This window comes from Ixodes scapularis, unplaced genomic scaffold (genome assembly GCF_016920785.2).
Source record: "Ixodes scapularis isolate PalLabHiFi unplaced genomic scaffold, ASM1692078v2 PGA_scaffold1__304_contigs__length_218370807, whole genome shotgun sequence".
Lineage (NCBI taxonomy): Eukaryota > Metazoa > Arthropoda > Arachnida > Ixodida > Ixodidae > Ixodes > Ixodes scapularis.
Window position 1 is genome coordinate 158,071,483 of NW_024609846.1, and position 15,647 is coordinate 158,087,129.

The window sequence follows — 15,647 nt, forward strand, 5'->3', positions numbered from 1 at the left end:
GTCCGAAAGTCTCATATAAAACAAGATTGCGAAAACTATATTTCCGAAGTTGAGCGTAGTTTAGTGGTAAGATGTCTGCCTCGCTCGCAAACGGTCGCGGGTTTAATTTCGAACATTTTGTTTTGGAGGGGCATTTGGCGATATTGACAACATTCCTTTTTCACAACTAACACACACACACACAAAAAATCGAATGTTGTCGACGACAGTGCTAAAAGCGCGAGCTAGTTGCTTTGGATCATGCGGCACGAGCTCTCCTGCAGCGGGTGCTTACGTCGCCAGTCAAGGCTACTCGCTCGCCGCTTGCACGGCCTTCGCAGCTATTCTACGCAAAAATGATAATCCGTCGTATTACACACGAGTACAGTTCCAGAAAAAATGCGTACAACATTACTGTGGCTGGGCTCCGTCGCCTCCGGTACACGTAATCTTCATTTGCAACAGGAGTGATGGACGGCACCGGGCGAAGTTTGAAAATTGAGAGAGCTTACATGTGCCTGGGGAGAACGCGACGAGTCCAGGCGGCGCGTCGACAACACGCACCAGCGCAGACACCGCCGAGTCGCCGAGCACCCGACATTTCAAAATACAGTCAGCGGCATCCAAAATAAAACGTGTTGTTGACGTCAAAATAAAAAGCCATTATTTTGACATCCGTGACGTCATTGGCCAGGCCCCCTGGACTTCAAATCGGTGCCGAAAATACGCAGCGTTCATCAGCTTGTTTAGTGACTCTAGGTTCATTGGCTTGCAATCAACCTCCTTGCTTGCAATCGAATGTGTTGGAACTATTGAAAGTGATATGCACGAAACTTTTGGTTTCTTGCTCACACGAACGTGCTTGACCTTGCGCGCAGCATACCAGGCGCCTGCGCATTGGAGCTTTGCATGGCGCACGTGTAAAGGCTCCTACTCGAAAGGAAGTTCTCGCGGAAGGAGGGACTGCCGTCGCCGTCTGGGTCGGAGGACGCTCATGGCGGCTGACGTGGCACTGAAATCGACTTGATGGTCACGCATGGAAAAGGAGTGCGAGCTCTTGCTCGCGCCTTCCCGCATCGCGCGCGCGTTTTCGTCCTTCCCGTTGCAGTGCGAGAAAGAACTGCGCGCGCGCTTTTCGAACTGTCGGGCGTAGGGGGTGCGCGCTTGCCCTTTTCGGCAGCGCGCTCGTTTTCTGCTGTCGCGTGCAGGAGGGCTGTGCGATCGGTTTTTATAGCAACGCGCGTGAACTCTATACTGACGTGCGTGTTAAGGCTTAAAATTACTGTGTTTAGTGCCAGGTGGATACACTTTGTTCAGGTTTTGATTAATGAGAGTACATTTAGAAAAACCGCGTTTTGTGTGGATTGCACCAATCATTTCAAACGCCAGCATCACTCATACTTGCGAGGGACATAGTCGCGCATTGGCAGTGGTCATAGTTGTATTACAAGATTGCGTCATTTCTATACCCGGATGCGTCTCTCTTGTCTGGCATACTATAGGGCAGTGGTCTCAAACTTGTTTCAGCGTGGGGGCCAGATAGCGTTAGACCGGGGGGGGGGGGGGGGGGGGGGGGGTCGAAAGGTTTCAAAGAGGAGAGACCTCGTGCTCTACGCTTTTAGTAAACTCAGTTGTGCCAGTGACATTTTTAGATTTGATTTGTTTATATGACTACTTTGAGCCCTGACCTGATGTGATAACAATGATTAAAATAACATCGCCCCGCCAACATGCTCACATTTTGAATAGAACAAGAGAGCAAGGGCACTGTCGTTCCCGTTGCCCAATTTACTCAGGAATTAACCAAGCTCAACATGTCTCTTAAAAGACAATCATTTATTTGACAGTTCCTGCTTTCTTGACGATTCCTATTACAACACACGTAGTTGTCTTTTAATGGTAATGTCTTTTTAAGGCGAGAACACCGAGCTCGTTGCTTTATCTTCGTCAGTTGCTCCTGCTGATCGAGAGTTCGCGCAGTCGAGATGCATCCTTCAATGAACAGCTCACGCTTGCAGCCTAGTAGCGGATTTGTTGTACATTACAAAAAGCTGGCAAGCAAAAGATCAAGCAAAACAAAGGACAAATGAACACAGCTAAGTAAAAACTATGTGAATACGTTAAAAGAACAGAGCTACTTTTCGATCGAAAATGAATCAGCGAGAAGAGATCACGATGGCGCATGAGATTTCTAGCGCTCAAAACATGAGAACCGGGACTCGTAGCCGGTTGCCCGCGGGCCGCGTGTTTGAGACCTCTTGTTATGGGGCATCGCATCTTGATCGTTCCGCTTTTTTTTTTTTGTTTGTCTCACATGCGAATTGCTAAAGATTGGAATATAACTTTTTTTTTTTATTTGGGAGTCCAGGCGGAATTGGTGCCCGCAGATACATTTTGAGAGGCTTTCCTCTATTAACAGATGTCGAAATTCTGAACAATGGAGGCGCATAATGTTTAACATACTCTCTTTTTTTTTTGTATTTCCTAGAGTGTACTTTTTGGAGCATACTTTCTTTCTAGTATCTTGTGACTGCTCTTGTGAAGAGATGGGCTGTTGAGTCGGCGCATCCAATATTGTAGATGCTTGCTTGACCAGTGCAGGAAAGTCCGCGTCACTTCCAAGAGGTGGGACTTCCTTCCTTGCAGCCACTTGGATGGCGTCGTCCTGCCTAATAGAGCTGTGCTTCTCTGTACGATGGTGTTTCTGATGTGACTTTACCACTGCTCTAGCCGATACATAGTCGACTTTATTTACGCTACGGTATTTAAATATTACCCTCTCGTTCTTGTATATTGGGCAATGACGTGAAGTTGTGCCATGGTGTCTCTTGCAGTTCACGCATCTTGGTGCGTCTGCGTGAGATGTGAGGCGCTCATGATCACCTCCACAGCGGCTGCAGCATTGGGGTTTAGTGTACGTACTAGACACATGGCCAAAACGGCGACGTTTTGGGTTTTGCCGCGGTTTCTCCAGGTAGATTTTAAACCTCGTATGCCCTACATTGGGATACTCAGGGAGGGTTTGTGAGGCGAAAACAAGGTTTTTCAAAAACAAGGTCCATCAAAAACCCTAACATTAAACGAGATAAATATTTGTGAGAAAGGAGCGAAATTATCTGAAAAGGCTGAGAGTAAAAGAAAGAAAATTAGTAAAACAAAAAGGAAAATGTTGCGTGATTAGAGTAACGGAGTGAGAAATAATGAGAAGTAAAAAGGAAGATAAAGAAAAAGGTAAAGCAAATTTAAAGAAAATTAAGGAAAATATTTTATGTACTCTAATTCTTTTCATGACGAAGTCACAGATGGAGCACTGATGCAGGCTTATCCTTTGGTCGCAGTGACTTTAATCTAAAAAATCTCGCGAGTTCGCTTATCGCGACACCTGCTCAAATCTTGCGCTGAACAGCAGCGCGGCGCATCCACAGTTTATCGCATGTATAAAGAGAAGCCCGACGCGGAGGACTTGAGATTTAGCGCATGTTCTCCGAGCCTTACGTCAATGAATCTTCCGGTCTGTCCCACCTTCCCACAAATGAACGGGATCTCATACACAAATTCGCTGCAACAGCTGAAGTATTTGTGGCAGTGCCTAACGCCGCATTCGTCAAACCTTTTTTTTTTTTTTTTTTTTTTCGCTGGGTTTTGATTTTGGGACAGAACTTCTTTAGCTTGTAAGGGGCTGAGAACACAACCAGCACTTCATATTTGGGGGCAATTATCTTGAAGATATGAGATAAGTATACGATGAATGTAGGGACGACAATTGGTCGGCTTCTTTTTTTTCTACTTCTCTTGCTTGTTCTGTTTGGTTTGATCATACACTCCACAACGTCAGACAGGATGGAAGTGAGGTAGCGTGACGCCTTGAGCCGTGATACTTGCGCGTCAAAGCTCTCCCTTGTTGAATGAATACAATACTTTTTCAAGGCAGCGCTCAAACAACCAGAAACTATGCCTTTTTTTAATGAGTTTTGAGTGTGCAGATTCATCCTGAAGCATTCGTTTCTTAGATCTAGGCGAACACATCCAACAGACGTGGTCATTTTGAAAGGCAAGTCGCATATCAAGAAACTGTAAGTTGTTAATTGTGAGTCGGAGTTTCGTGGGTGAAGCTGAGTTCTTGGGCCTGACATAGAAATATGCATTTGATGGTGTTGATGTCGTTTGCGTCAGGTATTTTTATAATAAGCACAAAATCGTCGTCCACGTTTCTGAATATGGGTGCGACTGGATAGGAGTTCAAATGCTGGAGTATGCCCCTGTCACACTTTGGGAGAAGAATGTCACACAAAATGGGAGCAACGCATGACGAAGTGTAGAGTCCTTTCTCCTGTGTGTAATACCCGTGCCATACGGGGCAACTCGAATGCCATTTACAACGAATGCCATTTGTATGATCGGTGAATCAGCTCGCAATCTGTCGCGCGTGGATATGTGCCACGCCCGGAGTGTCGCGCGCTGATTGGCCGTCCGCTCAAATGTCATTCATTGTAAATGGCATTCGAGTTGCCCGTGCGGCACGGGTATTAGATTCTCCTGAAAACGTGACAAAGGTAGAGCACAAATGAAACTTCAAAAGCCCCAGGAAAGACGCGACCGGTAAACCACGGGTATTCTGAAGACCTAGTGCTCCATTGGATTCAATGGATTCACTGACGGTGTCAAACCATTCTCTGTGTGGTACTGAATAAATTAAGTATTCTACATCTGGGGAAAACTCATATCGTGTTTGGGTTATATTGTCCTTTAGGTACTGAATTACTACTTCTGAGTTGGATACCAAGAATGGGTCATCCAGTTGGCGGAAAGACGAATGACGCAATAGGAACCGCGGCATGTCATTCTGCCAAGATCCCTTCTCAGTCACAATTACGCGAAAAGGGCATCCTTTCTTATCGGTTTTGGCCGTGAACAAAAACTTCAAATTTGTTCAACTCGGACGGCAGATGCCCTCGGCGCTTGGCGTACGCATTACGTGCCGGGATTCAAATATTACGTGCACTATATTTTCAGTCATCAAGAGTTACTCCGACGCATTTATTAATTTTGTTTCTTGCGACCACCGCCAGGGTATTATTCACGGTTTCTGGTCGGCCACATTCGAATTTGTGAACGCGCCCTGGAACACGCCCAGCCCGCTCTCGGCCAACGGCGCCTCCTCATTTGCTTCTTATGCATCCCAATGCCACACTCGATATACGGCTCTGCTGTAAGACAGCGATCGAGTATCCAGTCCCGCCGTGACACAGTGAACCAACGTTTCAGTGAACAGCACACTCAAATATGGCGTTCGGTTCAAGGGGTGATGGTACAATTTTCAAATTTTGGCTAATTAACTGCGGAAATTAATCTGCGTCACCTATGGAACGAAAAACAGAAAAACGTATTTTCTTGCGAGTGCTAGTTTTTATTTAAAAAAATGAAACAAATCGAAGGTCAAAGTGCCTCTCGAGTCTCAACTCTCCTCGTCGACTTTCGAGTGACATACTCTGGGGGGATCACGTGGTTTCCCCTTGGGTCCCCTCTTCAGAGACCCCAGCCGCTGCCTTCGCGATTGCCGACTTTTGAAGGATTAGCATCGTCGAAGGTCACGGCGATCGATCGACACAAAGGACGGTTCGCCACGGGGCTCACGGCGAATGTAGCAGCGGAGGGGGGAAGGTACTTTTTGTTGACTTCCGCATATTCCTTAGATACGCTGTCATTTTAGTTCCCGTAACCGCCACAGGCGGCTGCATAGCGGCAAATAATTCTTTTTTTGCTTTGCTACTACCCAGCAGAATAGCAGTTTTGCGGAGAAAGGTGGCGCGTTTTCGGAGACTTGGGCTTGCATAAACAATATAAAAAATTGAAACTGCCAATTCTTTCAACATTGAAATCGTTGCACTGCACCTTTAATACCCCTTTCGATCCTTTTGCTGATTACAGACATGAACCGCCGCCTGCGTCCCAAGCGACATCCGGTCGCACCGTCTTTGAAAGCCTACCGAGCTAGCTTATGTCACAAGTGCTAGAAAACATAAATTCTACACGGAAAACTAAGTTTCAGATTTAACGAGGGACTTCCACTGTACAATATAACATCTTGGAGGAGACGAGTTGGTTTATAAGAATATTCAAGACATTTGAACACACCTCGCGCTTCTTCGTTCTTTTGGCGTTCACCTGGAGAATGGATGGTTAAACGATTCATTGACATTTCAAGCAGCGTTGATTAGGTGGGCTTTGTTTATTCTGTGTATGAGCCAGGCGGCAATAATGCAGATCAGTCGTCGAGAAATTCGTCTGAAAAACGAAGAACGTGCTAGAGGTCAGAGACTGGAGTGCCGTCTGGTGTCGTTTGGCATGAAAAGTGTCTATGTCATGCCAGCACAGTGATGGAAGAACGTCAACTCATTCTAAAATAAATTGATAATATAAGTGGTGTATGCATGCATGCACAGCTGCCAAATGTATTCAAGAGCAATGATATTCCCAACTTTCAGCGATGGGGGTACTGTGGTGGTAGAATCGCGCTCCCTAGTTCCTGGATGATCGGCTTCACAATAAAGGTGCTTGCCTACACCTTCCCGGCGTAAAAATATAAAGGCTCTAATACTGCTCGTCTAGTGCAAAACTAGAGTTACTTACACGTCGCACACCCCAGCTCGTACAGCTGTTCTACGACGATCATCCGCTCATGCTTTCAGTTGCACTTCGAAATGTGGAAAGCGATCAGGTAAAGCCAAGTCACTTCGATTGCAGCGCCACCCTCGCTGCGTGCGATCGAGCAACCACACAGGTCAAGGCCATATGAACAATATAGCCCCTTAGGAGCTATATTGTATTTTTTTATGATTTTGACGTCAGAGGTAACGTCAAAGCACCACGACAAGACGACGTGACGTTACGACGACGCCACGACGTCAACGTCGACTATGACGTTACGGGACGCCAAGACGCTGTCGTAAGGCCGTCGTGACATCCCGTCGCGTCCAGGACGACGCCGTTTCGCGACATCAAGTCGCCGTTGTAACACCATTGCCGTTGTCGTCGCGGTCGTGACATCGCGTTGATGACAACGCCGTTACGCGACATTAGGTGGCCGTTGTGACGCGGTCGTGACATCGCGTCGTGTTGAAGACGACGCCGTTAGGCGACATCAAGTCGTCGTTGCAACGTTGTCATGACGTCGCGCGCTGCGTCGAGGACGACGTGGACGTGGTCGTCGATGCCGACGTTGACATGGACGCCCCACGCAACGTCAAACATCGCTATGACGGCACGTTAACGTCGTACTGACGTCATAGTTAACGTCAACGTCACAACGAAGCCTTGACGGCGTGTAACGGAGTCGCCTTCGCCAGTATCAACGTCGACGCGCAGTCACGACGAAGCTTCTTGACGTCGTGTAACGTCGTCAACGACGACGTCAACGTCGACGTCTTGAAATTGTCGGCACGTCTTCGTGACGTCGAGTTGCGTCTTGTCGACAACAACGTCGACGATCTGACACCAAGCGTCCTTACGACGTCGCATTGACAAGGATGCCGTCATCTTAACGTCCCGTGACGTTATCGTCGTCGTCATTAACGTCAACGTTGACATCGTCGTCATTATCAACGCAATACGACGTGAGAACGCAGTCTTGATGTCGTGTAACGCACGTTGTCAACGTCGATAACGACGTTGACATCAAGGCGTTGTCCTGATGTCGCATGGCGTTGTGACAACAAGTCAGGTCGCGGTGACTTAATGTACGTGATGACTGACGTCTAGGGTGTATAAAAAATATAGTCCGACATTCTATTGTTTCTAGGACCTTGACCAGTGGGCCGGTCGCGCTTGGGTTTGGAACGAAACGCGTTTTTCATTAAAAACGGCTATAGTCGGTTGCAAGCTAAGAACAATCTTTTAGCTCCACCCACAAGCGCATTGCGCCCATCTGAAGTGCCTCCGCTGTCGAGAAAGTAGTTCGCTAGCAACGTTGCTTTTTATTCCTCCAGGAAACGTGTCTTAAACTACTACATTATTTATTTAATTCATTCAGGACATTTAAATAAATTAGAATACGTTTTTGTCAACGAAATAGCTGTTTAGTAAAGAAAGAAAGTCATGTTCAATGTACCGTCTTCCCAATTCATTTTCTGTCCAAGATACTGTCTAACATACCGTCTTCCAGCGCCTTCGATTGAGAGAAAGCCGCTGGGGAAAGCGAAGCACTTATAATTCCTGCAAATAATAAATATTTAGTGATTTACTTAGTTTTGTGGGCTTTGCGCACGAAATGTGAGCCTTTATTTTGTTGGATGAATAGAAAACAAGAATAATTATACTTTTCGGGTTTTGACAAATCGGCACCCTCCCAAGTCATCGACACCACCACCGCGCCCCGCTCTCCTTGTCTTCCGTCATGGATCCCACTGAGGTGACATCGGAAAGCGATTCCCCTGATTCTTCTTGGACGAAACAGCCTGGTGCAGCCTTACCGGCGACACCAAAGCGGTTCTTCAAGAAGCACAATCCAAGGAAGCAGACGACGTCCGGCGTAGCTTCTCACCTCTCAGCAGTGCTAAGCCTCGCGCCCGCTTCGAAATTTTCGTTGGCGATAGCGTCGCTGGATTCTCACGTTGTCGCGCAGAAACTGCTGCAAACGCAAGCCGATACCATTAAGATTTCGTGGCGTAACCTCGGGTACGTAAAACACGGTACAAAAAAGCAGAATAATTGTCACGAAAAACTATACGTCGCGTTGCTAAGGCCAGCAGCCATGTTGAGCTTTTTTTTTTTCAAAAGGATCGCGATTAGTCCACAGAATCGTGACGTCAAGAAAACGATTGGCTGGCGTTTCTCGGCGTAGGATTACATTTTCCTCTGAGAGGCATTTCCGGTTTTTTCTTAGCTTGCAACCGACTATAATCCAAACCACTTCGCTCGTAGCGCCCTCTCGGGCGCTACGAGCGAAGTGGCTTGGATTAGTTGGTTTTTTCCACATGCGGAGGTACCTAAATAGCACTCCGGTGGCCCACTCGTCCCTTCTAGTACACTCTACCTATAGGTCGTGAAAGTTTGTTTGCTTTGCTTTGAAACGTAATGAGAATACGGCATTTAAACAAATTTATTCGCTAAAGCACGCGATTTATACTGCACATCATCGCGCGCCCCCGACATTCGGAAAGCGTTTGTCGGTATTAGAGTCGTGACATGAGACATATTTTTGCGTTGCTATTTCGTAAACAGAAACGCCAATTTTAAACAACGTAAAAATGGCCTTCGGAGATTTCCGATAGTATACATTTATCACATTAAATAATCGCACAAAATGAAGATAAATGCTTTCAACTATGTCCTATAGTTCACAGCAGACAGTAATGACACTAGCGCAACGGCACGATATCTGGGCACGTCAGCTACTTCACCGCCGCCAGTCACATTACCATACTCCGCTTCACCTGATGTTGTACCGCAGCGAAAGCTAGAAGCGCGAGCTCATAGCGTTGGCAGCTTCCCTTAGTGCAGGAGAGCGTCTGCCGCCGAGATGTGCCCTAGAGCAAAGAGCTCGCGCTTGTAGCCTTTTCTGTGGTACATCATATGGCGAAACAGAGTATAGATACTATATAAAATGCTTCACTCTGAAAGCGTCGCTCGTAAGCACCACATATAAAATCTAGTACTGTTGAGCATGTTTTCTAGGTTGGGTCAGGTATCATGCTGACATACGAATTATCAAAAACATTTAAGAAGTAATAAAAATCAGGTTTGTTATGGGACATCTTAAAGGGGGACAACTCTAACAAAAAACAAAACGTATTACACAACGTTAATGACCGTCCGATTAAACTATCCATGTTTGAAACTCATTGACCTTTTTACATATATGCGAACACCTTCGGCTCCCAACAACTTAAATATACATATATACATATAAAGTGCAGCATCAGTAGAATTGCAAAAAAAACCAAAAAAAAAACCCGCCTATATACTTTAGATGTGCTTTGGCAGCCGCAGTCGAAAAAGGTGGCTCAACTGCGCCTACCAAAGCCAAGGAGTACTGGTTACGTCTTCAAAGCGCACTTGGGTGCCTGGTTCATAAAAAAGTTGGATTTGCATCCGAAGGCCTGCACAAACTCTGGCATGTTTCGGAGGGGTCCGTTAACCCGAAACCAGGCCGGGCTGGACGGACCTTGAGCAGCCATCTTACGCAGGAACCTCCGGTTGCTGTTCTCGCAGAAGCCTGCCGCGTAGTACACAAAGAACAACTGGCTCGTGCTCCAGCGTTCGACCAGCCGGAGCCGGTAGTTTTCAGACACGCGGCTGGCAAGCAAGAGGAACGCTTCGTACGCGGGCTTCAGGGCCAGAAAGTCCCACAGGTCAGACCAGGACGTACTAGACGCGTTGAGCTGCACTCGCTTGTCAGCCCACACCATGGCACCGTACTGGCGTTCCAGACACGAGCGGAGGTCATCCAAGTTGTGGGTCACGCTGTAGCCGCGTTCCTTCTGGAATTCAAAGTTGTAAATCCAGTGGTAAATTGCCCTGAACAGACTCCGGTATATTCTGGGTGCAGCCCGGGGCACATGGAGGGGCCGAAGCGAGGGGTCTTTGTTGAGGTAGAAATCGAAGACCGGCAGTGGGATCTCGATGCGTTCGAAGGGGGGTCCCAGCTTGGCGTCGGTGGTCAGGAACCCACCCGTCCAACCCGGATGCATCATCCGGGAGTTCATGTGGGCCAGAAGTCGCTTTTGGAACGACTTCCGGATCCAGGTGTAAAAGAACTGAGCCGTGGACGTCTTGGAGTTGGTTAGGTAGATGCCTTCCGTGTACTTGGATCGTAAGCTGTCGTCTTCCATAGCACGCGGTACAAGGGGTTCCCACGAAACGGTGGCAAGCCGCTCTCGAAGTAAAGCCTTGAGCTCGCTGCTGGGTCTGCCTAGCTGTTCTTGCACGTGCTCTAGGAAGACGAGCTTGATTGTGGATACCAGATCAACCACTTGAGCTTCACCGCCCAACAGTGCTCTCGAGAAATGACGAGATACGTAAAGCGGCAAGTTGGGTTCGAACCTGTCTAACAGGCGAAGACAGTAGTGGGCCTGTGGAAGTGCCTGCGCAAACTCCGGATGTCGGGCGTAGCTGACAGATGCCAAGTCATTACGCACCGCCCCGTCCTTCATGAGTGGTGACAGGGCCATGGTTAACTTAAACATTAGGTAGCCCATGAGGTCCTTGGTGTTCCGAAGCAAGTCGTCCCGCGTTAGTCGCAACAGATATTCAGGCGAAGCCAACTTCAGGTACGTTCTGGACGTGATAGGTCGCAACCCCTTGCCGAACACACTCTGAAAGAAGCTGGGCCAGTCGATGCGCTCTACAGCAGGCAGATCCCGTACCTTGATAGTCGTACAGTTGACCAGAGACTCCGAATCTTGCTGCGGTCGTACGAGCAGTCGCGAAAGCCGGGCTTCAAATCGGAGAATATCTGTGTCCACTAAATTCTGAAAGAAGTTGAGTACAGGGGCAAAGCCCAAGCGGACCATTTCGTACTCATTCTCGTCCAGCGGCCCACGTAACAGAACAGGCGATGGTTCTCCCAGTCCAATGAACCGTTTGGTCTCGTTCGTGGGATCCTTGACGACAAAAAACTTCAGGATGGCGTCGATGCCCAGTTCGCGAAAGGCCAGACCGAGCTTGCGGGCGACTTCGGCGGGCAACACCCGCCTTGTGGGCGACTTAGCCATCCAGAAATGGATGTTTGTGGCGTCCAGGAACATGGCCGACAAGCGGTCGAAGAGCGTGGACTCTGGGTGCAGACAGCGGTCAAGGAGAAACTGAAGCTCGGGAAACTGGCTTGAAAAATTCCTGATACCTGCCGCAAGCAGCTCGGTGTAGCCATCCAGCAAGAGAGTGTCCACTGAGACTTGCTCCGCGCCAGGTGGTAGTGGGTGCCTTAATGCCCAGTCATCGCAGACGTAGGAGTAGAAGTCCTCGCAAGGGTCTCTGGACACATTGATTTGACGCAGCAGCAGTTTAGCTTGTTCAATGCAGGCCATCGAGTCGCAGGGTTTGCTGGCTTTCGGCGCCCCCACGACATTCAGGAGGCGCTTGGGAAGCTCCGAGCCGCCGCTCGGGTTCGGGTTCTGCAAGAGGGGTGCCACGGTCTCGATCACGCTCCACACTCTACGGGGGTTGAGCAGCGTGGTGGTCACGAAGGCGGTAATGACGACGGACGAGAGCAAGAGCCCCGTCGCGGTGATGGCGAGGCACCAGAGTAACACCCAGCGAGAGCTGTTCGGCTGTACGTTACTCTGGATCGGGGGAGGACTTGGCGTCAGTCTGCCTTGATCATTCCTCTCGGCCATCGCTGTTCTGGAACTGAGCGCGTGCGGACACGCGAACGCGTGCACGGGGCGATGCTAGTGGTGACCGATAGGTGGACAAAAAAAAAAAAGAGGAAATAAGCATGTCTTGGGGCTTTAATGTTTTGTGATCGGAGCAGCTCAGGTCTAGCTCGGGGACAACGTAATGTGACATCTCAGAAGGTGAGGGAATATTATAGCATACTGCTTTGATAAGCGCACGGGCTTTGATTTAGTTACCTTAAAAGATTGTCCCCAGTGGACTAAGAAACTTTTTAATAAAGTCAAAATTAATAATAATACCCATAAATTAAGTCTCGGTTTCTTCTAATACCCTTGTTACATGGGCCTTCTTAACCGCGGTTAACTCAGCTTTAACTGCTTTACACAGCACCACAGTTACCGTACTATACGCTCGGGCAGCTATTTCAGAAGTAGTAAAGAGCGCGCGTGCACTGCTTTGATGGGTGCTCAAGGTGCTCAAGCGCAGGTTCGCCCACAGCTTTGACTGCATAGCCGCAGAATGTTGTCCGCACGTACTGTGCGCTAGCTGTACGTGTACGTACGATCTCTTGCCCGTATTGGGCAGAAGATCGAACTATAGGGGGCGGTTTATCGAGCTTGTTGTCCCCACAGCCCGATGTTTACCAACACAGCATAACAAAGAAATTTAACTTCGCCTAGCACGGTCTGGGCACGAGATCTTCGCTCTGACCGTGGCTTTAGTTGCACGAGGAGCGGCTTTAGAATCGTCGTCTTCGATTTCTCGGACCAAAAACAAAAACGAAAATGCGGTTTGTTGTCCCAACAGTTCAAGCGTGCCGATAGAGGCGTGACTGTTCGATCTCCTCCGCAGGGCATAAAAGGCGATAGAGGGGACGTATTCATAATCTGCGTTACCTAATTGTAGAGTTGCAGTCGCGGTGCATAAGCAAAGTGGAAGAAAAAATCAGCCAGCTTCTATCTTTGGACATCATTGAAGAAGCAACAGGACCCACCCCGTGGGTTTCTCCAGTTGTAATCGTGCCAAAACCGCAAAACCCAGACGAGGTTCGATTATGCATCGACATGAGATGCGCAAACAGAGCCATCCTTCGTGAGAGGCATGTCTGCCCTACCTTCGACGACATGGTCATCGCACTGAATGGGTCAACGTTATTTACAAAACTTGACCTAAAGGATGGATACCATCAACTAAAACTTGACGAAGAATCAAGAATAATAACGACATTCGCGACACACACCAAGCTCTACCGATACAAGCGCCTAATGTTTGGCATTAACGCGGCCGCCGAAGTCTTTCAGGAAACTATTCGCCAAGTCCTTAATGGGATACCTCACGTCCTCAACCTGCAGTGACGACATACTAGACATACTAGTGTTTGGTAAAACAAAACAAGAACACGACCAGGCCGTAGAGGCCACACTTGTAAGGTTGAAAGAATGGGGCCTCACAGTTAACCCAAAGAAATGCCTCTTCGCACATACGAGCCTGTGCTTCTTTGGACATCTTCTCCGCTTCTGGCATTACTGCGGATCCCCAAAAGATTGCAGCACTTAGGGAAATGGAAGCTCCTACTAACGCGCATGAGGTTCGAAGTCTGCTTGGCACTGTAAACTACAGCGGACGCTTCCTTCCTGATCTCGCGGACCTTACACACCCCCTTCGGCTCCTCACCAAGAAAACTGCCAAGTGGGTCTGGGGACCAACAGAGCAGGCTTCCCTGGACAACTTGAAGGGAAAACTCTCTGAAGTACATAATCTCGCATTTTTCGATGGCACAAAGGAGATCATTCTTACAGTTGACGCATCCCCTGTTGGACTCGGTGCCATATTAGCACAGAAGACAGACAATATCAATGAAACTGTCGCGTACGCTAGCCGTGCTTTGACCCCCACGGAATCACGATACTCCCGAATTGAACGTGAACTACTTGCTGTGGTATGGGGAGTTCAGCATTTTCACCTGTACCTATATGGCAACACATTTCTTCTCCACACAGACCACAAACCACTCGTGTCAATCCTTACCAATCCAAGAGCCTCTCCCTCGGCACGCCTTGAGCGTCTCGCTCTGAGAATTCAGCAATATAACTTCAGAGTGGAACATACGCGTGGAAGCAGCAACCCTTCGGACTACTTGTCTCGCCATCCCTTGCCAAACCTTCCCGCTGATGCCAACCTGGCTCATGCCACTGATGCGTATGTCAACCTTATTGCTCAATGCCATCTTCCAAAAGCTATGACTAGCGCAGAAGTAGTTGAGGCCACGGCTAGTGACCAACATCTACAGGAAGTGATCGCTGCCCTCAAGAGCCCTGCCAAAAGGCGCAATCCAGCTCTCAAGGACTTTGTGTCAATACAACACGAGCTCTCTGTGGCAGACAATGGCCTGCTGCTGAAAGGTACTCGTCTCGTTCTACCCGCCGCTCTCCAGCAACGAGCCATATCTCTTACAAATGTGGGGCACCAAGGGACGACCAAGACAACCAAGCTCATGAAGCAGAAGGTCTGGTTTCCTCATCTCGATACTAAAGTGCAAACAGCCCTGAAAACCTGTATGCCGTACCAAGCGACCATTCAGTACCAACATGCCGACCCCATCGCCATTCCAGAAAAGGCCAGTCGGCCTTGGGAAGCCCTCTCACTTGACTTCGCCGGTCCATTTTCAAACGGCAAATACCTGATGGTCCTTATGGATGACACGTCCCGCTATCCTGTCGTAAAGATATTGTCATCGCTCACCAGCCAATCCGTCATCAATAGCATCACCAAGATCTTCAGCATCTTCGGAATTCCAAAGGTGATCAAAACGGACAACGGACCCCCATTCTAGAGCCACGACTTCAAGCAATTCGCCCACACGCTAGGATTCCACCATCAGCGTATTACACCGCACTGGCCGCAAGCGAATGGGGAAGTGAAGAGATTCATGCGAACATTGAAACGGTTCATACAAGCGACAACACTGGAAAACAATAGCTGGACCTCCAAGCTGGTCGAATTCTTGATGGCCTACAGGGCAACACCCCATTCAGCAACTGGAACCCCACCCTTTGATGTGCTTTTCGGCAGGTCCATGGGATATCTTCTCTCAAGCTGCTCCAATGACAACCCACCTCAGAAGTGGCAAGACACAGTTCTCCAAAATCGCACAAAACACAAGATATACGCTGACAAACGTAGGCACGCCCGGCCTCACAACCTCACTGTGGGAGACCAAGTTCTCTCCAAACAAAACCAAGGAAACAAGCTGACCCCTGCCTATGATCCCAAGCCATACCAGGTCATCGATGTCAAGGGGACGCAAATTACGGCACGGCCGGATCACGGCATAA

The 15,647-nt window shown here is 48.5% G+C and overlaps 2 protein-coding genes across 2 annotated transcripts; one reads left to right on the forward strand and one right to left on the reverse strand.

The window, feature by feature from the left end:
• Positions 1-10,013: 10,013 nt before the first annotated feature.
• LOC8027378 (neprilysin-2-like) lies at positions 10,014-12,311 on the reverse strand. The gene has a single exon (XM_029969221.3). The coding sequence runs from the start codon at positions 12,309-12,311 to the stop codon at positions 10,014-10,016; it is 2,298 nt and encodes a 765-aa protein (XP_029825081.2).
• Positions 12,312-14,551: 2,240 nt separating this feature from the next.
• Positions 14,552-15,145, forward strand: LOC120840786 (uncharacterized protein K02A2.6-like). The gene has a single exon (XM_040211498.2). The coding sequence runs from the start codon at positions 14,552-14,554 to the stop codon at positions 15,143-15,145; it is 594 nt and encodes a 197-aa protein (XP_040067432.2).
• Positions 15,146-15,647: the final 502 nt, after the last annotated feature.

Excerpts from the sequence above, each read along its gene's own strand:
- LOC8027378 (XM_029969221.3), bottom strand. The coding sequence starts at position 12,311 with ATGGCCGAGAGGAATGATCAAGGCAGACTGACGCCAAGTCCTCCCCCG.
- LOC120840786 (XM_040211498.2), top strand. The coding sequence starts at position 14,552 with ATGACTAGCGCAGAAGTAGTTGAGGCCACGGCTAGTGACCAACATCTA.